Consider the following 26,965-nt stretch of genomic DNA (forward strand, 5'->3'; position numbering starts at 1 on the left):
TCACTAATTCATGGGTTGAATAAGCGATGTATTTTTTTTACAATATATTTACAATTAAAATTGCCATCTTCTGAATTTAGAATACTTTCAGGTGGATTAGCAGGAGCTTTGTCTAAAATCAATAAACATTTCACCTCTTTAGACGGTATTACCAGTTTCTTCTCTTGAAATTTTCTCACTGTAGGTACAAATCCTTTAAAAACCAATTTTTGAAAATATCTCTGGTGAACCATGCCCTACTAGAGCTATAATATGAAACGGGCAGATGATGTCTTTTGATGATTTTATCTTTGACAACACCAGGTTTACAAGATTTGAAGATTTACTAACAATTAAGTATAAGTAGTCAATCCATCCATGCGATTCATCGGCGTTAGCACAAAGCAGTACCGAGATCCTGTCCTTGTTGTTTTTCCTTCTAGAATTCGATTTTTCATATTTTTTTACATTCAATTTTTTTTTTACATTTGATCTGATTTTTGTCCGTTATATCCGAAGTCCGTTCTATCGAGGTTTTACTGTATTAACAAAGCTCGCAACGTGGAAGAAAGAATACAAAAATATATATAAAGAAAGATGGAATGCAACCGTAGACACGTATTTCTGACTCGTTAGTCGTCATTAGTACGGCCTCAACGAAGTCTTCTGACATTTTGAAACAATTGCACTTGCTCTTGTACTGATCGTTTCCCTAAGGTATATTGCCCCTTTTTCTAACTTGGCTATACCGTACTGATGACGACTAACGAGTTAGAAATACGTATCTACGTTTTTTTTTAAATACATATCTTTTTGTAATTATTTCTTCCATGTTGCGAACTTTGCCAATAATTTTTCCGTATCTATTAACTGTCAGTCGAATTAACATCCTTTAAATACCTATTTATCCATTACATAATAAAAAACATTTTGTTAATAACACGTTTATTTTTAAATAATATATCTTCAATAATTAAGAAAAATTTAGATCTAATCTAGCTTAAAGGAAACATTTTCTTAACCATATCATTAACTCTAATTTCAGCCTTTCTCAGTTCAACCTTAACAATGAAAAGACGCTCACAACAAGCTTTATTATCAGGCTCTAACTCTAACAGTTTAGATAAAGCATCAAATAACCTTTCAAAGTCCCTGCAGTTTTCGTAAGCAATACCTAGCCTATAAAAAGCTTTTGCATTGTTAGGGTTGGTTATAGGTTAATACCTTGTTACATACTAGAATGACCCCACATGCTTTATTTCTAAAATAACAAGTTGATAAATTATTATAAAGCATTTCTTCCTTAATATTATTTATTCTTGATATTGGTACATATTCAATGATATCTGGTGGTTGTTCAGCATCAATAGGAATAGAGTGAAGAAGCTTTAAACCCTTTATAAACCTAAATGCAGCATCTTTACTATTTTGCTGTTTGAACAGTACATTTCCCTTGTCCTTGTGATATAAAGCTATTTCGAGTTTTTTATATATGTGGGCCATTCATAGATATGTCCATCAAAATCTAAAAGTAATATGACTAAAGATATATCATTGTCGGAACATTTTATAACAAATTTGGATTTTTCTCCAACATGCATTGTAATTAATAGCTATTTGTATAACAAGGGAGGAAAGTGTAACTTTTCCTCCCGAGAATGAAGTTTACTGCCCGACGCGTAGCGGAGGGCAGTAATCATTCAAGGGAGGAAAAGGCACTTTACTCCCATGTTATACATATGGTTTTTCCACCTTCCTCAAATAACAAGTAATTTTGTCATTTTTACTTAATTTATTTATGTAACTAACCAACAAAATTTATTAGAACTAAAACAACAAGTAGGTACAATATAACTGTCAGCTGTCAAATATAAGTCAAATTATTAATGTAAACATTGTTAAATCAAAATAACAATTTACTGTTTTTTACCATTCTGCAAAATATAGGATGTTTTATAAATAAACGTTAAAATGTATAGATACTCCGTAATAGAAAATAGATATTATACAGGGCGTCAGTAAGTTATATTTCATGAATGAAATATTATGACGTCACTTTTACTTTTCCTCCCTAGGGAGGAAAAATATTTTCCTCCCTAGGGAGGAAAAGTACAACTTTGCTCCCTACAATCAGGTCCGGAAAAGTATACTTTCGGTAGAGGTAGGTGGAAAACAATTTTACCTCCATAGATCCCCAATGGTTATAATCGTGTTAATAATATCTTTAAGAGGAGAAAAATCTAATATATAGTAATAGTGCATTTACTATTTTCAACAGGTTTATCCCCCCATTGTCCTTGTCTATTTCCAATCTCTTTTTTAATAACTAATATCATAATCATATGCATCCATCTATTTATATATTGCTCTTTATTTGTCCAAAGTTAGACGTAGGCCTCCCTCTTATTTTTCCACTCTTATCGCTTCAGTGTTAATGCTGTCCATCTGGTCCTGCGTATCTTTTTAGATCATCCGACCATCTCATCTGTGGTCTGCCATCTTCTCTTTTACGGTCCGAAGGTCTCCAGAGGGTTATCGCTTCATTCTATCTTCCGTCTCTTTGTCTGCTGTTATGTCCTGCAAATTTCCATTTTAGAGTAGCTGTATTTTTGTTTACGTCTTTCACTTTGGATTTATTTCTGATCCATGTATTTTTCTTTTTATCACTTAGCTTGATATCCAACATCTGCCTTTCCATTGCCCTTTGAGTCTTGGCCATCTTTTCCTTTGTGAAGATCCATGTCTGTGCTCCATATCGTCCTATTAGAGGCAAAACTCAATAACTACACTTTTAAAAAGTGGAAAAAAATCGAATTAAAGGTACAAATTGTTTTTTAAATTTACCTGACTTGAATATTGAAATTTTTTTAATGCAACTTTAAATAATAAATAAAAACAGATATTTTCAGCCATGTTTTGTCACAGGAACTATGATATAATCAATATTAGATCAATTTTTGTACTTAATGAGTTTTTCCATGAACACAATTATTGGATATTGCTATCCTATTAGAGGTAAAACTCACTAACTACACTTTGTACTTGATGAGTTTTTCCTTGAACACAATTATTGGATATTGAGAAGTTAATGAATTTGTCTCCATTAAATTTCGATGACTTAACAACAAACAATCAAAAATAACAGTCTATTATTTAAAAAATGAACAATAAGTTTCGTTCTTTGAAATAAATGCAATTCTTTCGGAATTTACGACAGCCACAAAAGTCGCCTGCTTAATCGCAAAATGGATTATGTTACCTTTTATGTAAGCTATTACTGTTACAAAGAAATTTAACCTCATATTTCTTTAATCAATCGCCGAACAGATAATGCATACAAATATAATGAACAGTTTCAGCGATACCATATAACACATCAGTATCCTGCTTAATAGTAGTTGCGCAAAATACATTATGTTATCTAATGTATTGTTTGAAAGATCACTAAGTACCCATTCGGCATTCCAGATTGTAAGGAAAAATTCACTAAGTGCAATAATAAGTTTTAATGAGTTTTGCCCTGACACCGGAATTCACAATAATGCACTTAGTGAATTGTACCATAAATTATCTCAGCAATTAGAAGGGTTAGAGCCCCAGTTGACTTCTCCAGGGCAAGGCAGTACCCTATTGAATTCAAATTGATGAAAATGTCAAAATCTCAAAAAAGTGCACTTACTGAGTTTTACCTCTAATAGTATGTATGTGCTAGTAGGACATATTGATCATATACTTTTATGGTTATTTGTGGTTGTTCAGGATATAGCTAATTTTTCCGAATGTCACCCGTGCGAGTCTTATTCTATGAATAATTTATTATATGAATAATCACATATAAGTTTGCCTCAAATAATAAGAAAACATTTTGTTAATAACACGTTTATTTTTAAATATATCTTCAATAATTAAGAAAGCCTAATTTAGATCTAATCTAGCTTAAAGGAAACATTTTCTTAACCATGTCATTAACTCTAATTTCAGCCTTTCTTAGTTCAACCTTAACAATGGAAAGACGCTCACAACAAGCTTTATTATCAGGCTCTAACTGTAACAGTTTAGATAAAGCATCAAATGACCTTTCAAAGTCCCTGCAGTTTTCGTAAGCAACACCAAGTCTGTAAAGAGATTTCGCATTGTTAGGGTCATACGTTAATACCTTTTTGCCTAAAGGAATAACCTTTTCCCACATTTTATTTCTAAAATAACAACTGGATAAATTATTATAAAGCGTTTCCTTAATATTATTTATTCTTGATATTGGTACATCTTCAATGGTATCTGGCGGTTGTTCAGCATCAATAGGTATCGAGTGAAGAATCTTTAAACCTTTTATAAACCTAAATGCAGCATCTTTACTATTTTGCAGTTTGAACAGTACATTTCCCTTTTCCTTGTGACATAAAGCTAGTTCGACTTTTTTATTTGTGGGCCATTCATAGATATGTCCATCGAAAACTAAATCTACAAGTATTATGACTAAAGATACATCATTGTCGGAACATTTTATAACAAATTTAGATTTTTCTCCAACGTGCATTGTAAGTAAACAATTTTGAATAGACCTCCATAGATCCCCATCTGCATCTCCAATAGTTGTAATCGTGTTAATAATATCTTTAAGAGGAACATAATCTAATATAGTAATAGTGCATTTACTATTTTCATCCGGTTTATCCCCCCATTGTCCTTCTTCTATAATCTCTTTTTTAATACTATCGTTTAAATACTCATAAACCATTATTTTAACACTCAGATTCCGTATTAAACTTGTCAGCAAGAATTTCCAAAGTTAGAGCGTAATAGTCGTGGGCTGCTTTGTCGCTGGCCGCGATTGGGCTGGGTAATGCCAATTTGCAATCACTAAAATACTGCCCTGTCGTTCTATTAGACGTTAAAAGAAGATGGAGAGGTGTCTGCGCTCCTTGTTTGGGATTTTTGATGACTAATATTCGTATTGGCCACTGAAGAGCATACAACCATGGGTTGCTCAAGGGAGGGAAGTTTCTGAAAATTGAAGTTTCGACGTTTCCTGGATTTGCGGCGTTAATTATTACGTTGGTACCTGAAATTCAAAGAAAAAGTATATAATTTACAATAAAACATTTTTGTTATTGGTACCCCATCTTGCTTGTTTAAAGTAGGCCTCAACGTGTTTAAATTCAACTTTCAACGCTTTAAATCGTTTATTCCGATTATAGCGCCATCTATCAAAAATTAGACAAAAATATTGCCGATAAAAGTTACTTATTTTTTGACAAGGAATCCAAATATGGAATAAAAAAATCTTCTTCTTTTTGTGTAGACATGACTGTTTTTCAATGTGCCTCCAGTAAGTTGTCATTCCATCTTTATCGTGGTCTTCCCACTGATCGTCTTCCTATTGGGGAACCGTCTCTCGACGTCCTTACTACTCTCTTTGTTGTCATTCGACTTATGTGGTCGTTCCATTCTACTCTTCTCTGTTTTTCACCCAGTTGTTAATGTTGTCCACCTTGCATCTCCGTCGTATATCTGCACTTCTAGCTCTATCCCATAGTGTCTTCCCAAGTAGCACAATAAAAACATTTTAGTTTTATTTTAGGTTTATAAAGGTTTTATTGTGGTAAATAAGAAGATAATGGTTTTAAAGTTACCTTGTAGGTATACTGCCCGAACTTTAAAGCTGTTAAGCATTTGTCACTAGTTTTAAAGTATCTAATAAGAGTACCAAATAAGACTAATTAATCTTAATAGATAATTTGTCTTATTCTAGTTTTAAAATGGTTTATTCTCAGTTCACTTTAAAACTAATCAGTTTTATAAAGAAATTCCGGACTGTTTGGTTTCATTAGATTCTTGTTTGTTGCCTTTTAGTTTTAAAGCAGCCTAAAGATTCTCCTAATATGACTAATAAAACCTAGTATTAAAACTACTTGATCTCAAGACGATTATGGCAGTAAAACATATGCCTTAAAACTATTTTTTTAGTTGTCTTTAAAGTTGCTTTCTTAAAAGCAATTAGTAGGCTATATTAAAATAAAACGCTCTTAACTGAATCAATTTGGTTATCGTATAGACTAAACTATGCTTCTTATTAGAAACACAAACTAAACCCTTTCATATCCCTCTTCTTTCATGTCCAAAATGGTCGGCCATTTGTTTTAGAGCGAAACAGTGGTGTAGTGTGTTGTAAAAAGTGGAATTACAGTTAGTATGCAAGAAATATGTTGCAAATACTTAAAATATAAACGAACCGGTCATTTTAAAAGAAAAATACAACACACAGCACTACGACGCGACGCCTCGATTTTAGGTTAGATTCACATTTAAACCGAGTGGCATTATTGACAGCAGCATTAAAACTAAACGGTTTTAATTCCAAGGAAACTTTGCTTTTATGTAGGTTATATGCTCTTGGCAAGGTATAAAATAAAACCATTTGATCTTAAAAATTCTCTGTCGATAGACCAAATAGTTTTATTTGGATTTCGACCATATTGCTTTCTGGAGATGCTGAATGCCATGATAGATTGCAATATAAGGCTTACATAAAAATTATAAATAAGCGACTTAAAGACATAAATTCGATTTATTTTAACATTTAAACATTAAAATTGTAGATAAAATTAATTTTCTTTCACATTAATATTTTTCGGATTTAAATTGTTTTATTATTTTTATTCTTTAATCGCCAAAAGTCAGAAATTTTAGAGCGCGTGAGTTATTTAGACCTCTTTTTGTTAACATTATCAATAAAGTTGGGTGCGCAAGTGTTTTTCTACCATGACAGTCCGAAATAACCAAGTACTGTTTATTATTTTATGATTACAAATGCGTATGTACCTATCATAACACATGTAAAAATTTGTTGGCCTATATGGAGTATATGAGTTTAAATAATCATTTAATATGGTAAATCGTCTTTAAAAGTCTCCATTTAAGAAACCTTTTTAAGTTTTTTAAGAAAACAAAGTTTTAAAAGGTTTTTATTTTTTGGTTTTATTGACCTCTTTCAGAGTGGGCCCTTTTATGCTGAAAGCGGTTTTATTGCAACCTTAAGGTTTACTTAAAAACCAAATGGTTTTAATTTTAGTTTTATTCTACAGTTTTAAAGCATCCTTAAAAGACTTAATAAACCCGTTCGGTGCTACTTGGGTTACCATCGATTTTTCGAAGTGTTTTCATCTCTGCTGTTTCTAGCATTCTTTTTGTCCTTTCTGTATCAGGTCATGTTTCTGCCGCGTAGGTATGTCATTATTGGTCTGATGACTGTTTTGTAAATTCTGCCTTTCACTTCTTTTCCGATATTTTTATTTCTTCATATTGTTTCATTCAAGCAACCTGCAGCTCTGTTTGCTTTATTCACCTGATCTTCCACTTCTTTCTTTAAACTCCATGACTTGTTCTCTTATCTGATCCTCCAGCTCTAATTTATATCTTAGTAGATTTGGTGTTATAACCATGCATTTAGTATTTTTTGGGGAAATTAACATGTTAAATTTTCTAGCGGTTGTATTAAATTGGTGCAGCATACGTTGTAAATTATCTTCACTTTGAGAGATTAGTATTGCATCGTCGGCATAGCAGATTATTTTAAGTTGCTTTTCTCCCATTTGGTATCCTTTTTTTTTGTTTTTACTATTTTTATTATTTCATCAATGATCAGGTTCAATAATAAAGGACTCAGGGAGTCTCCCTGTCTTATCTCATTGCCAGCTTCAATTTGGTCAGTTAGTTCTTCATCTACTTTTTGGTTCGTTATCGTCACCTTTAGCAAACAGAGATCGAAAATAGTCTGCCCAAGTTTCCTTCTGAATGTGTTTAGTTTTTTTTTTAGTACGTTCATCTCTTTCCTTTGTCCTCTGATCATTCTCCATATTTCCTTTTGTGTTCCGTAGACGTCGTGTTCCATCTGGTTTGAGAAGCTCTCTCAGTGTTACCTTTTTGTTTGTCTGACCAAAGTGTTCTGTTTCGTTTCTAATTCGTTTATACTCGTTGTATGCCTGTTGTGTTCTGTATTGTAAAAGTGCTTTTTCTTTTCTTCACATTTTATCTTCACTTCCTCTCGAAACCATGGGGTTTTCTTTTTTGATATATTGGTATTCGTTACTTTCCTCTCTCCAAGTGATTCTGTTGCTGCGGTAATTATGTCATTTTTTAATTTCTCCCAGCTTTCCTCGATGTTATCGTTTTCTAATATTCAATTCTCAGCAATCTTCTCTCATATAAAAATGATATAAAAATATGAAATGGGGTTTACATATAAGATTTTAAAGCTTTTTTTTTTTGTTTTTCGATCCGAAGTAAATTTCGCGAAATATTCAACCGTCTTATTTTTTTTGGCACACCCGATATACTTACTCAATAATTTTTGTGATAATTCTTTAGTAAATAAATTGATCGCTAATTTGGACACTCCGTAGGCAATAAAGTTGTCTCTAAATTCTGTTTGGCATTTCGTTACTGCATTTAAATCATACACATTGACGAGTCGATGTGCTTCTGAAGAAATATTCACTATCCTCGCATGTACTGATCTTTTGAGCAAGTCCAACAGATGATGCGTCAAGATAAATGGACCTAAAAATAAGTAATCGCTATATATGCATACGACAAACGTCATTTATGGTGAGATGTATTTAAAAATACATCTCACCATATGACGAAGAGTGCAGATATATTAACTAACAAAAAAATGAAGCATTTAAGAGACTCAAACAGTTCTAAGATTATGAAAATCTTAGAAAAGAAGGAAAGAGAAAAAACAATACGAACACTCTATAAACCTAAACGAAATTGTTAACTACTACAATGAAAAAGACTCACGAAAATTCTACCAACGGATAAACAGTTGCAGAAAAGAATTCAAACCCAGAATAATAGCCTGTAAAGCTAGGGACGGCTCTATAATTAGTAACAAGGAACAGATGGACGAAACATTTTGAAGAACTGCTTAGTGGCAATCATGAAGATGGAGGGTCCCATGTTTCAAATGAATGAAGATAATCGACAGCCACTCTCCACCAAAGAAGAAATTAGAGAAGTCATCTTAAAATTGAAAAATAATTCTCCTGGTTCGGATAATCTTCCTGTCGAACTTTTCAAAAACGGCGGCAACACCCTCTTGAAATATATGCATAAACTGATAACTACAATCTGGCAACAGAAAGAAACACCCGCAGACTGGAAGTTGGGTGTACTGTGTCCACTACACAAAAAGGGAGGCATGATGGTGTGTGATAATTATAGAGGCAGTACTCTACTCAATATGGCATATAAAGTGTTGTCCAACGTATTGTACAAAAGACTCCTCCCCCTACGCGAACATATAGTATGAGGATATCAGTGCGGTTTCCGCCCTAATAAATCAACAACGGACCAGATCTTTACAGTGAAGCAGATCCTTGAAAAAGCCCTAGAGTTCAGCCGCTCAGCGTCGACGCCCACCACATATTCGTAGACTTCAAAGCCGCATGAGTCAGTTAATAGAGTCTACTCAGTTAATACTTCAACTTGCTATGCTACAATTTCAAATACCGTTTCATCATGTCTAATTAACTCAACTTACACTCACAGGAGCATGGTAAAAATCCAAAACGACTTCTCAATACCCTTCATTGCAAAAATGGACTAAGACAGGGTGATGGACTATCGTGTCTCTTGTTTAATCTGGCATTAGAAAAAATAGTTTGAGACTCGAGAGTTCCAGATTAATACGAATGGTACTATCTTTAACAAATCAGTACACATTGTCGGATACGCAGATGACATAGACATCATAGGTAGGTCCACAGAATCTCTGACTAAAGCATTTCGGTCGTTAAGAGCATTTACACAGAGTAAATATAAATGTTAATGTAAAGTATGTGATGAGCTATGCAGAGAATTGTTTTCTATTCTGACTTCTGAAAACTATAAATATATAAATGAATAACACACCTAAATAGTTGGTTTGAAGAGTAATTTCAAATCCATCTTCTGTCAAATCTTGAGGGTGATAAAAAACTCCTGCGTTATTTACTAAAGCATAGATCTCAGTAAATTCTGTTTTCAAAGTTTCTGCAAACTTAACAATACTCGAGATTTTACAGAGATCTAATTCCTTGACAAATATTTTGATATTTTTACTGTTTGAATATTTAAGAATGTACTTCTTGGCCTCCAATCCTTTATTAATATTTCTGCAAGCAAGAACCAGAGTAGCACCTAAAAATAATCAATAGCAATATAGCCACAACATAATATGTACTGCTTCAGCCAAGTTCCACTACAATATGTGCAACAATATAATAATTTATTTATTAGGGGAGTGCATATAGATTTTCACTTCGGAAAAAATCAAACAAGACAGAACTTTTTGTAATTTCATTAAGAAATGTTTAATAAACAACATATCAAAAAGTTCTACTCGAGAAGTGGGTGCTTAATTTTTTATTAAACAAATGAACTACGAAATTAGATGTTTTCTTAAATAACTCCGAAAATATAAATTTTAGAAAAAAACTGACTTGGCCATGGAAAAATTCAGAAAATTTTACAAAAAAACCTTATATAAAGAATTTTCGAAAATTAAATCTGTATCTTCTATAATTTTTTATTTATAACGCTAAAGTCACCCTTCTCACAAACATTGGCGCACTGTAAACTAACGTACGGCGAAGTGCACGGTTGAGTTATTTTAATGTAATTCTTTAGCTCATGGATCAAATGAAATTTTACAAATTGAACATGAAAGAAGAATAATTAAGCTATCTTATGGTCATAATAGAAAGAAATAAAATATATGGGCATAAGTACGGTGTGGGCGGAAAGTGAGCCTTACATGAATTTTGATTAAAAATGATTTAAAAATTTGTAACTAATACAATTTTTCTTATAAAACTCTCAATTTTGCACACCTTGCGTTTCAATCATCTTACTAAATGATGTTTCATTCAAAAACAATCTCAAAAATTTAATTCAAATGATATGACGTCTCAAAAAATGTAATTTTTGAAATCTTCATAGAATTACCACCAGTTTAAGACGGTATTACTCAAGTTTGAACACATCTATTACAGTTTTATAAGTGCTTTTTTAAATCTTACGATGTAATCTTTAAAATGCACTAAATTATTTTACTTTAGAAATGAAATAAACTATTTATTTTTAAGAAAATTAAGAAATATAACAAAAATGTAATACCAAAACCGAAAATTACCAGCTAAAAAAATGTTTATACAAAGTGATCAAAACTTTTTTCTGTAAAACTTACCTAAAATACATTTAATAATAAGCTTCAACAATAATAAATGTTCAGCAAAAAAATTTTTTTTAGCTCTTATATAGGGTCAGGCAGATAACTGGCCTATTAGAAATATCTCGAGAACTAAAGGCAACAGAATCATGAAAATTGGAATAAAGGGGTTTTGAAGGATGAACTATTAAATGAAAATATTTTCATCTCTCTTTGCAACTTCCGGTTATACCGGAAGTTGCTTATAACTTCGTTTTTTTAAATGGGACACCCTGTATATTTTTACATTTTTAGATTCTCTTCGATGTCTTCTTTCTTAAAATATGAGGTTTTGTAATATTATACAGGGTATTTTAAAAGATAATTACGTTTTTTTTATTAATTTCGTAGCAAAATTCACACCCTGTAGAATTGTAGTAGTTTGACATCTAAAACTCTACTTACGTTCAAATGATTTTTAATATACTCTACTATTGTTAAGAATCATTAGTATAGCTAAATTTTTAATTTTAGTATACAGGGTTGGTCGAAACTCGGAATGAGTATTTTCTGAGTTTTCTTAAATGGAACACCCTGTATTTTTGTATTGTAGTGAAATGATATTTTATAGTACTTTTTTATTTCTTAAGCATTCCCTATACCTAACTGCTTTAATTTGTGAGTTATTGGTGATTCAAGCTAAACATTAATTGCAACAAAAAATACGTAAAATTTTATTAGGTTGGCCGTGAAAATACTCAATCCCAAATAATTTTTCAGAAATAAATACATATTAATCCAGACTGGTCCTTAAAATTACCAATAACGGTTTAGCTATCAAAATACCTACTTAGTTAAGATTGTTGGTGCGATTAACAATTAAGCACAAATTAAAGCAGTTAGGTATAGGGAATGCTTAAGAAATAAAAAAGTGCCATAAAATATCATTTCATTACAATACTAAAATATAGGGTGTTCCATTTAAGAAAACTCAGAAAATACTCATTCCGAGTTTCGACCAACCCTGTATACTAAAATTAAAAATTTACCTATACTAATGAGTCTTAACAATAGTATAGTATATTAAAAATCATTTGAACGTAAGTAGAGTTTCAGATGTCAAACTACTACAATTCTACAGGGTGTTAATTTTGCTACGAAATTAATAAAAAAACGTAATTATCTTTTAAAATACCCTGTATAATATTCAAAATCTCATATTTTAAGAAAGAAGACATCGAAGAGAATCCAAAAATGTAAAAATATACAGGGTGTCCCATTTAAAAAAACGAAGTTATAAGCAACTTCCGGTATAACCGGAAGTTGCAAAGAGATGGAAATATTTTCATTTAATAGATCATCCTTCAAAACCCCTTTATTCCAATTTTCATGATTCTCTTACCTTTAGTTCTCGAGATATTTCTAATAGGCCCTTTATTTGCCTCACCCTGTACAGTATGTCTGCGTAACTTGGAACCTATTGATAACTTTTTTATTATCAGTTTTACGAAAAAAAGTTATTCTTTATAAAATACTCTGCATCGCATATAATCTAAGATGCAATCATCAAATATTAAATTGAATTAATGTTATACGAGGTATGTCAAAAAATATGAATTTCACTCAAGAATAAAGTAACTTTACATTTCACAATATCGAAAATTGTTATAAAGAAAAGTTGTTTGGAATTAAAAAATTTGTTTTAGTGTTCAATTACATCTTTTTAATTAAAATATTGTGAATAATAAAGGCACTTAACTCTTAAGAAAAATTCATATTTTTTACATACCTCGTATAAAATTAAAAAAGTTTAATATCCAATGGTTGTATCTTAGATTTTAGACCAGGGAGAGCATTTTATGAAAATAACTTTTTTTCGTAAAAGTGATAATAAAATAGTTATCATTATTGTAATAAACTGATCATGAGTATCCGTAATTTGAGAAAAAATTGAATTTTCTTTTCGATTAGAATGATGTAATTGTATATTTACACATATGTAATTTCTAATTTCAAACAACTTTTCATAATAGCATTTTTTGACGTTCTGGGATATGAAGGTACTTTACTCTTTAACGAAATTCATATTTTTGACATAACTTGTATAACATTGATAAAATTTGATATCTGATGGTTGCGTTTTAGATTTTTGACTATCCAGAGCATTTTATTAAGAATAACTTTTTTAGCAGACACACTGTATAAGAGCTTCTGTATAAGAAGTTTCAAATTACAATGCCATATCCGGATTCAGCATATCAAAAACAAAATAGAAACATATCTGATCAAAGCAAAATGATGAATTTAATGATATTTTTAAAATTATTTAAACAAAACAATTGTTATTGTTTAAACAGTTAATAAACAATTAGCGGCCAAATCTGCGAGTAGAACTTTTTATTTTAACATGTATATAAACTAACAAAAAAATTTTTAGAAAAATATAAGCTTGTTTGAATTTTTCCGAAACAATGCATGTTTTCGTTCTAATTGCACTCCCCTGTACGTTTTAAGCTTATATTTTATATAAAAGTTATCTAATGTAAGTTAGCCTAACTCTGAAAAGTTTTTCTTGTTCAATTGCTACAAAATATTTGAGCTATGTGAAAATACAAATAAAAAACTAATGTACATATTGAACTTGGTGAAACAGAAATAACTACCATCATAAATGAAGAGTACAGGGGAAAAACAAGGAATGTCACTTTTTCATGAATTTTGGATTTTCTCGTGATGTGGTAGCAAAAACTGAGTACTATCGACTAGGATATAAACAGAAAGATCAGTCTATATAAATTTTCTAAGCTTTGTATCCAGTCGAAGGACCAGGATTGTCCGCACGCCACTGGACAAAAATAAGGAATGTTAGCAATTTTTTGGTGCATTATTAAATTAATAAATTATTATAGACTCATATTATATTAAGATTATAGAATAAGAATTGCTAGAATTCTGCTAAGAAACCCTAAGTAGTTTTTAGGTACCATAAGAATTAAACCTTTATTGGTGTTTATCTCAATATGTATAAAATGTGACATTCCTTGTTTTTCCCCTGTACTCTTCAAATGCTCTTTTTCAAATTCTACAACAAAATAATTTAATAACTAGCAAATTCTAAATAATTGTAGAAAGTATAGAAAAAAAGCTTACTTCCAAGCATACATTTGACAAAGACGAGGATAGTCCAGGTGGAATTTGTTTCGAATTAGACATTTTCCATATAGTCCAGAAAACCACTGCGCATCCGATAGGAAAAATATTCTAATTCGCATTTTTTGCACAATCTTACTTAAAAAGGACTCCTTTTAACAAATTTGTATGTTGCCAGGACCAAAAGGTGGTCAAAAATTTTTTAAACGTTTTTTTTTTGCATGAAAAAAGTTTTTTATGTTTTTTGGATCATTCCAAACAGAAAAGGTCTTTAGTGACTTTTCTCTAAAAATTATAGTTTTTGACATATAAGAGATTAAAAATTGAAAAATTGCGAAATAGGCCATTTTTAACCCTCAAAAACTATGTGAAAAACTTAAAATTTGAATGTTGCCAAGGTAGGTGGATATTTTTTAAACATCGATTGATGAAATCCCGAAGAGTTTTTTGCAATACAGTATTCAAAACTCCTTTGTTTTTTAATTGCTAATCAAGCGTGCGCGACACTATTTTCCACCGACATGACAGTATGGTGCAAATGAAAGGAATAAATTCGTTATATCGTAAACCGGCGACTTTAAGAAAAAATCCCGAAACCGGTCGATTTTTATTTTTAAGTTATGATATTGCGGCATATATGGTATACTAGTGACGTCATCCGTCTAGGCGTGATGACGTAATCGATGATTTTTTAAATGAGAATAGGGGTCGTGTGGTAGCTCATTTGAAAGGTTCTTCAATTCTCTATTCAGTAATGACGTCACTAGTATACCATATATGCCACAATATCTTAACTTAAAAATAAAAATCGACCTGTTTTGGGATTTTTCCTTAAAGTCGCCGGTTTACGAAATAACGAATTTATTCCTTTCATTTGCACCATACTGTCGGTGGAAAATAGTGTCGCGCACGCTTGATTAGCAATTAAAAAACAAAGGAGTTTTGAATATTGTATTGCAAAAAACTGTTCGGGATTTCATCAATCGATGTTTAAAGAATATCTACCTACCTTGGCAACATTCAAATTTTCAGTTTTTCACATAGTTTTTGAGGGTTAAAAGTGGCCGATTTCGCAATTTTTCAATTTTTAATCGCTTATATGTCAAAAACTATCATTTTTAGAGAAAAGTCACTAAAGACCTGTTCTCTTTGGAATGATCCAAAAAACCTAAAAAAGCTTTTTTCCATGCAAAAAAAATAATTTTAGGAAAAAAACAAAAAAAAAAGTTTAAAAAATTTTTGACCACCTTTTGGTCCTGGCAACATGCAAATTTGTTAAAAGGAGTACTTTTTGAGTAAGATTGTGCAAAAAATCTGAATTAGAATATTTTTCCTAGCGGATGCGCAGTGGCTTTCTGGACTAATAGGATTTTTTTGTCGAAATCGCATCAGGATGTACTTTGTATCAATAATCATATAGCATAACTATAGATAATGCCTAACAAGCCTACCATACAACCCGAGAGATATCAAAAATTTAATGTTTATTGTTTAAAAATATTAATAATTGAGGACAAAATTGTTTTCGGGTATAATATCACAAGAGAGTGAGAATAAATTGAAAATAATGCGACAGTTTTTCAAAAATTTGTTATCTGGCAATAGACACGAGAGCCCTGCGGGCTCTCGTGTCTATTGCCCAATGACAACAAATTTGAGTAAAAATGAAGCATTCTTTTCTTATTTATTCTTACTGTCGTGTGATATTTGTAAGATTATTTTTTAATACGTATATTATGGATATTTTCTTAAATGTGACAATTGTCAAAACTAGGAAATTGGTTGTTATTAAACAGAAACAATCTACTTAAAAAAATTCTATAGGTAATTTTCTACAGTAGATAATTCTCACTATAATTTTAATCTGATTGGACAGAATTAAACACGTGATCAAATTCTTACTATACGATTGGAAGTTAAAATCATTAAAAAATAATCCCTATAAATTTTTTTGACCCCTTAGACTTAGACATAGCTCACAGCCTTTATATTCCGCCTAGAAAAACTTTATAATATGTCTGATACACGTACTAAATTTTGTTAGTATCGGTTTAATAGTTTTTGCATAATAATTTTGCAATCCAGGGACTGCAAAAATATTGAAAATTTTCAAAATTATGGTGGACTCAAAATAAGCATTTTATATAAATGACAACAGTCATTTTTTTACATCTAAAGAAAGGCTTGACTATTTAAAGTGCTTATTTTGGAGTCAGAATAATATTGAAAATTTGCAATTTTATTGTGGACCCTGGAATACAAAATTATTATGAAAAAACTATTAAACCCATCCTAACGAAATTTAGCATAGTTTCAGTGATATTTTAAAGTAAAAGCAAAAATTTTCCATTTTTTCAGATTATGTTAATTAAAAAGTTAACATAAGATACATACTAAAGTAATTCCAGCAAAAAATAGACTCATATAGAAAATGACCTTATTTATGGTATGTTTTTTAACATATCCCGCCTGATGATGATGTTTTTCCAATGTATTCTTTTCGTCTTAATGTCTTTCATTTCAAACTATCACAGAAAAGTATTATAACGACTATTAAAAGTATGCTATTACATCAGACAGTGAGGCTCAGAAGGAGTAATATAACTTTCATAATGGTTCGGTTTAAATCTTGTTTTATCAGAAATTAACATAATTTAAAGGATTTTCATGTTTTTACATATAGGGTGTCCCAAAAGTAGTGGAACGGTCGAATATTTTGCGAACTAAACATCGGATCGAAAAACTGAAAAATACGTGTTTAATCATTTTTAAAAATCTATCCAATGACACCAAACACCAACCCCCACTACACCCCCTGGAGGTGGGGTGGGGGGTAACTTTAAAATCTCAAATGGAAACCACTAGTTTTTCTTGCAGATTTGGATTCGTTACGTAAAAGTAAGCAACTTTTATTCAAGACATTTTTTCAAACTGTGGATAGATGGCGCTATAATTGGGAAAAACGATTTATCCTGATACCATAGGTGAATTATAGAACCCGTCTAATATCTCGAGAAATACACTTTCAAATGAGAAACCAAAAAAAGAGGTTTTTAATATTTTTCGAAAACCTATCGATAAATACCAAAAATGACCCTCCAACCCACCCCCTGGAGACGGGGTGGGGGTTAAATTTAAAATCTTAAATAGCAACCCCCACTTTTTATTGCAGATTCGAATTCGTCATGAAAAATTAAGCAACATTTATTCGAAACATTTTTTAAAATTGCTGATAGATGGCGCTAATAAATCGTATTTTTCCAATTAACCGCTTAGCGTGCTTACCCGAGTTAACTCGGTTTCAAACTACGTTTCTATTTTCGCTTAACCGAGTTAACTCGTGTTTAAAATATTTGTACGATATATAAGGCGCCTACGCGTTTTAACTCCTCTAGCGCTAAATAACGGTATCCCCACTTGCATGGGCACTAAACTATATATGGTTATCCAAAATATACGAAATGTAATCTGCAACAATTTCACGTCTGGCCCCCCTAAAAATTTTTATATGGGCGCCCGTGCCCTCTTGTTTTCTCGTTTCTAATTTTAAATTTTCTACGATCGACTGCCGACTGGGGTGGGATCACGATGAGTAGAATTCTATTTTGCTGACGTCACGCTCTGCCCTGACTATTGTTTGTTTTTTAACCAAGAGGAGTGATTCAAATTTACCGCGCCGTAATGCTTGTTTCTAATTGGTCCAACCGCAGGCAAGTTTACTCCACTGTTATTAAATTTTGACACTAATGACATTTATGAAATTTTGGTACTTGTGTCATTTTATAGGTTAATTAAGTATATCGGCGATTTTTTGTGTTTTCTGCATTATTCCTTTAATTTTTAGATTTTTAGTCTACTTTTATATTAGTTGTTTTTAGAATTCTTTAGCGATGTGTTAGTACATATAATATAATATGTATGGATTATCATCGAAAGCTGATATGATCAACGAATAAAGAAGATGAATTTGGTGACTTTTCTAGTAAATTTCTTGGGTGTGAATCTGTCTTTTTAGTTTACTCCTCTTGGTTAAAAAATCAACATAGTGTTGCCAGGTCCGATTTGTTTTTAATCGGTACATAAGCAAAAACAAATCGGGATTTAGGGTTGTAGATCGGGACAAATAAACAACAATAGCCCAGTAAATGGCCGTTTAGGAGTGTGATTTTCAGAGTCAACTCCAAATTGCATGGAAATGTGGTTTTAGGTTCTACTTACTGTCTACTTCAAAGTTGAACTTGTATTGTTGGTTACTTTTACTTGGGGGATACCAGTTACAGTTACCCCTTCTCGGGGGTAAAAACAACGCGCGTTTAAAGTAAGTGCCAAAATGGATCAACTGACTAACTCTAAAAAACTTTTGTTCTATATAATTTTTAAAGTAAGTCAATACTTTTCGAGTAATTTTATCAAAAAAAAAATATTCTTAGCAAAAATGTAGCTCTTAAAAAAGCAAAAAAAAATTGTATGTTCAGAAAGTCTATAAAAGAAGTAAAACCAAAGTTGTAGCTCATCAAAATTACGTTCTTATTCGATCTTGTCAAATTCCAAATTGAATTATTCAACTTGAAATAACCAAAAAATTAAGCAATTTTCGGGCAAAACCTATTTAAATTTTTTTAAAGTGTTTAAAAAAATCTTTAATTTTGTTTTATATAAAAGTCTTTAGCATTAAAACTAAGCGAGTTACGCCAAAATAAAGTTGACCCTTTTTTTTGATAAAAAAAAATCGTGAGAATCTCCCCCTATTTACCACCGTAAATAAAATTAAATGTTACCGCTTTACCATTTACTTTATATGATGTGTATTGTTTATACGATTTGTAAGGTTTACCGGTTGGGAGTGCTTAGTTTAAAAAAAAATTTGTTTTATAGTAAAAAAAATTTCCTAAAATATTGGAAAATACCCTTTTTTCAAAATAACTTAAAAAGTATTAGGGATACTAAAAATCTCAAGGAGTAAAAAGTAGGTAGGTTTTGCTTTTATAAATATGATAGATTCATTTTTTTTCTGTAAGACAAAAATTGGTTAAAATATGCCTGTTCATATTTTGCATACACTCGTGATTAGTGACTCGTTCAGGCCCTTTCAAGCATGCGAAAAATACATAAATAAGTAAAGTAAATTGTTTGTAAAGCGGTAACGATTAAGTTCATTTGGAGTGCTAAGTAGGGAGAGATTTTCACGATTTTTTTACCAAAAAAAGGAGTCAACTTAATTTTGAGCATAACTTGCTTAGTTTTGATGCTAGAAACTTTTTTAAAACATAAAAATAGAGCTTTATTAAAAAAGTTTTAATTGGTTTTTCCCGAAAATTGCTTCATTTCTTGGTTATTTCACGTTGAAATATTTGATTTGGAATTTGACGAATAAGAACGTATTTTTCATGAGCTACAACTTTGCTTTTGCTGGGTCTATAGACTTTACGAGTTCTCAATTTTTTCATTTTTTTATATTATGCTACATTTTTGCTAACAATATTTTTTTTGATCAAATACTTACTGTTTGAGTTATTTGTGAAAATTTCCTGAAAACTTGATGTTTTTGTCGAAAAATAAAGATCTTCAATCGTAAATAACTCAAAAAGTAAAATAAAAATTCCATTTTTAACCTTACCTTTACCTTACCTAACTCAAAAAGTGTTAACTAAGTTAAAATTCTATACAACTAAAATTGCTTAGAATTAGTAAATTTATCCATCTCCGGACTTATTTTAAACGCGCGGTTTTTCACCATCAACTAGGGGTGACTGTCATCCCCCGAGTAAAATCAACCAACGGCACAAGCCGTCCAAATTTTCATGCAATTCGGAGTTGATCCTGAAAATTACACGGTATCGCCGTATTTCCCGTTCATTTTCTGGACTACAAGGTATTTCTATAATCTGTATTTAATCCTACATAATACTTAATAATATTCAGACGAAATTACAAAAAAAAAATCGTAGATTAAGTAAATTATTTATTTTTTATTAAAAATTATATTAAATTTTTTCATTCGATTTTGCGGCTTTTAGGAGTGCCTTGTTTTTATAACAAGTTTTTATAACATAGTCACTGCAAGTCCTTCTGAAATTGGTTTTTGTGGGTGAAAATCGGGACATTTAGTGTCCCGATCAGGTACAAATCGGTACGCGTCCCTAGACCCCTGAAAATCGGGACGTCCCGCGCAAATCGGGACACCTGGTAACGCTAGCCCTGACTGTAACGTACCTCTGTGTGTAACCCCTTGTTTTAGAGTGTATCACACTGTTAGCAATATTTAACAGTATTATACTTGAATAATTGCGATTTTCTTCTCTTGTAGTATTTTGTATGTAAAAAGTTACGACCGAGTTAACTCGGGTGAGCGCATGAGGGTATTTGTTATTTTATATTTTTCTAATAAAATATGCGTTTTTTACTTTAGATTATATCTAGTGACAATAGTCTTGTTCGTAGTTTATTTTACTGTAATAAAATAAATAGGTAATTTTTTGACGCATTTTTGCAAATAAATGTGTGCGTTAAGCGGTTAAAGCGCCAACTATCAACAATTCTAAAATGTTTCGAATAAATGTTGCTTAATTTTTCATGACGAATCCGAATCTGTAATAAAAAGTGGGAGTTGCTATTTAAGATTTTCAAGTTACCCCCCACCCCACCTCCAGGGGGTGGGTTGGAGGGTCATGTTTAGTGTTATTCGATAGGTTTTCGAAAAGTATTAAAATTTGGTTTTTCATTTGGAAGTGTATTTCTCGAGATATTAGACTGTTTCTATAATTTACCTATGGTATCAGGATAAATCGTTTTTCTCAATTATAGCGCCATCTATCCACAGTTCGAAAAAATGTCTTGAATAAAAGTTGCTTACTTTTACATAACGAATCCAAATCTGCAAGAAAAACTAGGGGTTTCCATTTGAAATTTTAAAGTTACCCTCCACCCCACTTCCAGGGGGTGTAGTGGGAGTTGGTGTTTGGTGTCATTGGATAGATTTTTGAAAATGATTGAACACGTATTTTTCAGTTTTTTAATCCGATGTTTAATTCGCGAAATATTCGACCGTTCCACTACTTTTGGGACACCCTGTAGATTAAAATAAAAGAGCATTTTTGAAGGTCACTGTTTCATTATAATGTCAATTTAAAGCACCTCGCTGAGCTAATTCCAGCCCTAAAGCTTTGCCAATGCCTGAATTTGCACCAGTTATTACAACAACTTGACCATCCAATCTCGCTGTACAGTGGCAAACCCCTCCGGCAAAGTATTTACTAAAAATAAAATAATGTACAATTGTTGACTCAAATTGAATCAGTCATTTCAGAAACAATATGAACCGGAAATTATAGTTTTGAGTTAATCACAAAAAACTTTTTTTAGAGCACTGTAGGAAAAAATGATTTCCAATAATTTTTACAATAATATTTCATAATCCTCTACAGTACTTTATGAATTACACAATTTTTTCTTAAGTCTAATTATGGTTTTTATAAAAGTGACTTCTGTTGTTTCAGAAAAGAAATAAAGAAAAATTATTTTTATATTGGAAATTTTATTGGCTTATCAAATGTCAAACAAAGTAAAAGCATTAATCATTGTTAATTGCATCAGTAGTAGACCACTCCACAATCTCTTCAAAATGATCTTTTTTCCTCTAGTATATGGTCCATTAGCTTGTGTATTTTGTATATCTTTAACTTTATTATTATTAATTGGTACCATTCCGATAGGCCAGGACTGTTGGTAAAAATGGAATTATATCACTTATTTTAAGTTTACAGGTTGTTAGTGACAAAACCATTAATATGGTTCATTCCACCAACATACGCCTGTTTTGGATTATCGCGACAACGAATATTTCAGTGTGCAACATAAGAAGTACAAAAGTATATGGCTCTAATAATTATTCCATTAAACAGCAATGTAATTTGCAATTTATTTTCGTTCTTCATATTTTGCACAATAAAATATTCGTTGTCGAAATAATCTAACACAGGCGTATATTCGTGGAATATGTATTACTTCATTTTTCTTTTTTTTTGGTTTTGGTCACTACTTTTTAATTTCAAAAATATTCAATGTTTCCACCATTTTACCAACAAACTTTCTGTGTCATGTAGAATTTTCTATTATTTCTGTATATTCCTTTGGGTGGCAAACACAGTAAAAGTTGTTTATGACTTATTTCGCTCATTTACGACCGTAAAGTTTCTATCATTCAGCAAAAAAGGATGATCGTGTTGAGGAAAGTACTGGTTTATGGTCTCAAAACTCCCAGTTTCTACTAACAAAAGTAGAAATCTCCCTACCATAAATATGATTCTGGTTTTGACTATCACAGCTGTCAGAGAATACATGAAGATATTTCACAGTAGTAGGTACTTCGGACTTGATATACTAGGTACATAAGAAATGAAGCAACTTCATTGGAACCCTTTCAGGCTTGATCGTCGTGGTAGGTGTAAGCTCTGTTTCACACACTAAGAATGTTGAACGTGCGATGGTTGAAATGTACATAGTGGCTTGAACAATCATATGGAATCTTTCTCCCTTTACCGAATGTTTCAAACAGTGAAGGGAGAAAGATTCCATATGATTGCTCAAGCCACTATTGCCAGGCCTTAGAGGCCCTTGGCCGACGTAGGTTAGTTGATGTAAATAAAAAGTCTCCTGCACAGGAATAATTGGAAGTGGAAGTTTTAGCACTTAGTCAAACATCAGGCTACCTACACTGGTAACCACGCACAAACAACATCAGTCGATGACTTATATGGTTTTAAAATGAAATAAGTATTTATATAAGCCACAGTTTATTACAGCAAGTCGAGAGTCGAGACTGATGTTACTTCTGCTTGGGATGGTGCATTAACATATACAAAAATTCGATTTATGGGGAAACATCAATATTGTCAAAAAATTGACTCATGTTGTTTCTGAAATGCCGATTCAATTAGAAAACATTATAAAATGACTTACACTAAACCATAAGCAACTGAGCCGGCCACAACAGACCCTGCGATATACTTCCACATTGTGATTTACTTAAAAACCAAAATTAATAATTTACACACTAATTACTTATTTGAATTTGATTACGTACCTATTATGATCTAAGTAGTCTTCTTATGTTAATATTTACTTTACATTAATATTTTCTGTTTCTGAAAACAACAATCAACAATGACAGTTTACTGTTTTTTTTACATGACGTTTTTTTTTGTTGACGTTGACATTCATACGAAGATAGGTACAAATGATAGGCACTGAACTGACTGAACCTTGATAGTATTGCCAAAGAATACATATCTCTCACAAGAACCGACACGGACGGCGATTCTTTTGTTGTTAGCATGTACTTAATTTTAGTATCGAGTTGGCAAGTGTACACGCGAGTACACTGAGAAAAGTCTCGCACATTTCTGGCGTGTATCAATAAAATTTTAGTTGCACTGAGAGAAAGGTTGCATGCAGGGCCGGCTTTTGTTGACATTCTTAATATGGTGGAATTATTTTTGATTTACAAAAGGTTGCAAATACAACACAAAGTAATGGTGAGAATTATATTAATTATTTATATGGGAAATAAGCCACAATTAAAATGAAAAAAATAATTTTATTAACGTTTCGACGCCCAAATCGGGTGCCGTTGTCAAAATACAAAATATTACTAAAATAAACTAAAGTGTTGTTGCTAAGCAAAAAAAATTCTTCTAATAATTTATTTAATCTCACTCATTTATATTGGCAATTCAGACATATATTATACATTTTAAAGTAGAAGACTTTAAAATGATATTGCCAATATTTATGAGTTGCGTTCCTGGGACGACTTACTGAAAGATAGTTCATTCGATTACATGAAATTAACCCCAACTCAAGAATATCCGTCATAAAAAATTATAGCATGTGATATGTCTTTAAAAAGACAACCAAATGCAACGACAGTAAAATTCTCGCGTTAGAGACTTCATAGTAAATCACAAGGGAAAACCATAAAAACAAATACTTACGATGTCGGGATAGTATCACAGGGTTTTTCCTGGTTTTCCCTTGTGATTTACTATGAAGTCTCTAACGCGAGAATTTTACTGTCGTTGCATTTGGTTGTCTTTTTAAAGACATATCACATGCTATAATTTTTTATGACGGATATTCTTGAGTTGGGGTTAATTTCATGTAATCGAATGAACTATCTTTCAGTAAGTCGTCCCAGGAACGCAACTCATAAATATTGGCAATATCATTTTAAAGTCTTCTACTTTAAAATGTATAATATATGTCTGAATTGCCAATATAAATGAGTGAGATTAAATAAATTATTAGAAGAATTTTTTTTGCTTAACAACAACACTTTAGTTTATTTTAGTAATATTTTGTATTTTGACAACGGCACCCGATTTGGACGTCGAAACGTTAATAAAATTATTTTTTTCATTTTAATTGTGGCTTATTTCCCATATAAATAATTAATCATAAAAATGCCACAAGGAAATAGCTTCAGAACAACATTGAGAATTATATTGATTCAAACCATGGATAAAATACTTTTTTATCCTGATTTTAGCATTGAAAGACCAATAATAAAATATATTATAGTGGCGTGACATTCACTAATTATTCTTTTTGGCTTATATTGATTGATACAACGATACAAAATATAATTTGTTGTTTTCACCAATTTTGAAAAAGTGTGAAAAAGTTGGTGAGAATTTGAACGACTTGGTGTCACCTAATAGGCTGTCTGTCCGTCCGACCGCGAACATAACTCCTTCAGTCACTATACCAGGTAGAATGACAAATGAGGTGTCAAATGAAAGCTTATAATCCATGGATGGTATTAAAGATGAGAAATTTGACATCGGACTTCGGTTTTAGAGTTACAACCGTAGGTACTGCTTTAAAGTCACTCAAAATATGATATGAATGTAAAACAAGATGACAAAATTAGTAAAATCGTGGATCAATCGACGCAAAGTTACACGAAGAGTTCCAGTCGACTTCCAGTTCTACTTTCGATTACTTTGGGTGAAAACCTAGGACCAATTACTTGTTTGTCGAGGTATTTCCTAATTCATTATATTCGTTATTTCGTAAAATAATCGAAAAATAACAGCCGTTGTAACCGTCACGGAATCCAATTCTTTTTGGATGACAAATGTTCGTGATCAACAACAAGAAACTGTATATTAAAATCGAATGTCAATATTTTCAATTTTTATTGTCTTAGAAACCAGCCAAAACATTCCGTTCATTCCAGCCAAAACCAGCCAGTACATTCTTTAAAGTCGAATATCGGGGTAAATAAATAAAAAACCAATAAGTATTGTACTATTTTATTTCTATAAATATAAAGATGTAATAACTGAAAAAATATATATAGTATACAATAAAAACTAATAAGCAATCGAGAAAAGAGAAAAAGTGATTTTTTAATTAATATATTAATTACTTACTTACTTACTTTCCGTGTCCGGAACACCAACAACTTTAAATTCTGTATTTCCAATGGTTGGCCACATAGATGGCCCTGTCATTTGCTATAATTAAGTCTTGTTCTGTGCAGGTCTCTCTCATCTCTGTGCATGATAGTAGATGCCGGCTGGTCTGAACCGCGCCACAGTCGCAGGTATCGTCCTCCTGGTATCCCCATTTTTTCAGGTTACTAGCACAACGTGAAACGCCGGTTCTTAGTCTGTTTAGCGCTTTCCAAGTCGGATACGGTAAATTGTGTCCAGCAGCAATTTCCTCCGAGGGAGGAAAATGTGTCGCAGTAGTTGACGCTTGCCATAGGTGTATTCGGCGCGTCTCTGGCGCTTCGGGGATGGATCTTGATGTTTTCAGGAAGCTTTTCCGAGATCTTAGTCTGCTTGGCTGAGTTTGGTGGTCATATAAGGGGTGTCTTCGGTCCGTCTCCTGCTTTTTCCGTTCTACCTCTGACGTGACCTTTCTCCTGATTGGTGGTGGAGCAATTCCAGCAATGGGGTATACCTCTTCGATAGGTGTCGGTTTCAGGCAACCCGATATTATACGGACCGTTTCATTTAGAGCCACGTCGACGTTCTTTGCGTGAGCAGAGTTTGCCCATACTGGTGCTCCAAACTCCGCGGCCGAAAAACATAATGCCAAGGCAGAAGTGCGGAGAGTGTGTGGTTGTGCTCCCCATTTTGTATTAGTTAGCTTGCGGATGATATTATTTCTGGCACTTACTTTCTTCTTAACATCTTGACAGTGGTATCGGTAAGATAGAGTTCTATCCAGACGGACGCCAAGGTATTTTGGCGTCTTGTTGTGTTCCAGCATCTGACCACGCCATTCCACCTCCAGCAACCTTCGGGCATGCTTGTTTCTCAGGTGGAAAGCACATACCTGGGTTTTTGTGGGATTGGGTTTCAGATGGTTTTTATCATAGTATAGAGCTAAGTCTCCCAGGGCATCTGTCAGCTTCACTTCGACTTCATTGAAGGTTCTTCCCTGAGCTGCCACCGCTGTATCATCAGCGTAAATAAATTGCCTTGTTTGTTGGTGTATGGGTTGGTCGTTGGTGTATATGTTGTATAGAAACGGCGCGAGGACACTTCCCTGTGGTAGCCCATTTTTTTTGGTCCCTCCACCGACTGTTCTTGGACTGGAGCGTTACGTAGAAGCGTCTATTCTGGAGGA

General features: G+C 32.2%; 2 protein-coding genes and 1 pseudogene across 2 annotated transcripts; all 3 read right to left on the bottom strand.

Annotated features, from left to right (window-relative positions):
* Positions 1-937: 937 nt before the first annotated feature.
* On the bottom strand, positions 938-2,167 carry LOC126886329 (tetratricopeptide repeat protein 9C-like; annotated as a pseudogene).
* A 1,675-nt stretch (positions 2,168-3,842) lies between these two features.
* Positions 3,843-4,717, bottom strand: LOC126887364 (tetratricopeptide repeat protein 9C-like). The gene has a single exon (XM_050654822.1). The coding sequence runs from the start codon at positions 4,715-4,717 to the stop codon at positions 3,911-3,913; it is 807 nt and encodes a 268-aa protein (XP_050510779.1). The 3' UTR covers positions 3,843-3,910.
* LOC126887362 (retinol dehydrogenase 12-like) lies at positions 4,620-23,668 on the bottom strand. Its single transcript, XM_050654820.1, has 6 exons — positions 23,406-23,668; positions 23,282-23,346; positions 21,458-21,576; positions 9,898-10,164; positions 8,320-8,538; positions 4,620-5,041 (listed from the first exon to the last, which is right to left on the bottom strand). The coding sequence occupies exons 2-6, from the start codon at positions 23,335-23,337 to the stop codon at positions 4,722-4,724; spliced, it is 981 nt and encodes a 326-aa protein (XP_050510777.1). The 5' UTR covers positions 23,338-23,346; positions 23,406-23,668; the 3' UTR covers positions 4,620-4,721.
* Positions 23,669-26,965: the final 3,297 nt, after the last annotated feature.

This window comes from Diabrotica virgifera, chromosome 6, assembly GCF_917563875.1.
Source record: "Diabrotica virgifera virgifera chromosome 6, PGI_DIABVI_V3a".
NCBI lineage: Eukaryota > Metazoa > Arthropoda > Insecta > Coleoptera > Chrysomelidae > Diabrotica > Diabrotica virgifera.

What these genes read in the sequence shown, in the direction of transcription:
- LOC126887364 (XM_050654822.1), bottom strand. Translation starts at nt 4,717, where the DNA reads ATGGTTTATGAGTATTTAAACGATAGTATTAAAAAAGAGATTATAGAA.
- LOC126887362 (XM_050654820.1), bottom strand. Translation starts at nt 23,337, where the DNA reads ATGTGGAAGTATATCGCAGGGTCTGTTGTGGCCGGCTCAGTTGCTTAT. An exon ending in GCTGGAATTAGCTCAGCGAG is followed by an intron (nt 10,165 to 21,457) that starts GTGCTTTAAATT and finishes GATTATTTTTAG; the next exon opens with GTGCTACTCTGGTTCTTGCT. An exon ending in TCTTCAAACCAACTATTTAG is followed by an intron (nt 8,539 to 9,897) that starts GTGTGTTATTCA and finishes ACTTATTTTTAG; the next exon opens with GTCCATTTATCTTGACGCAT.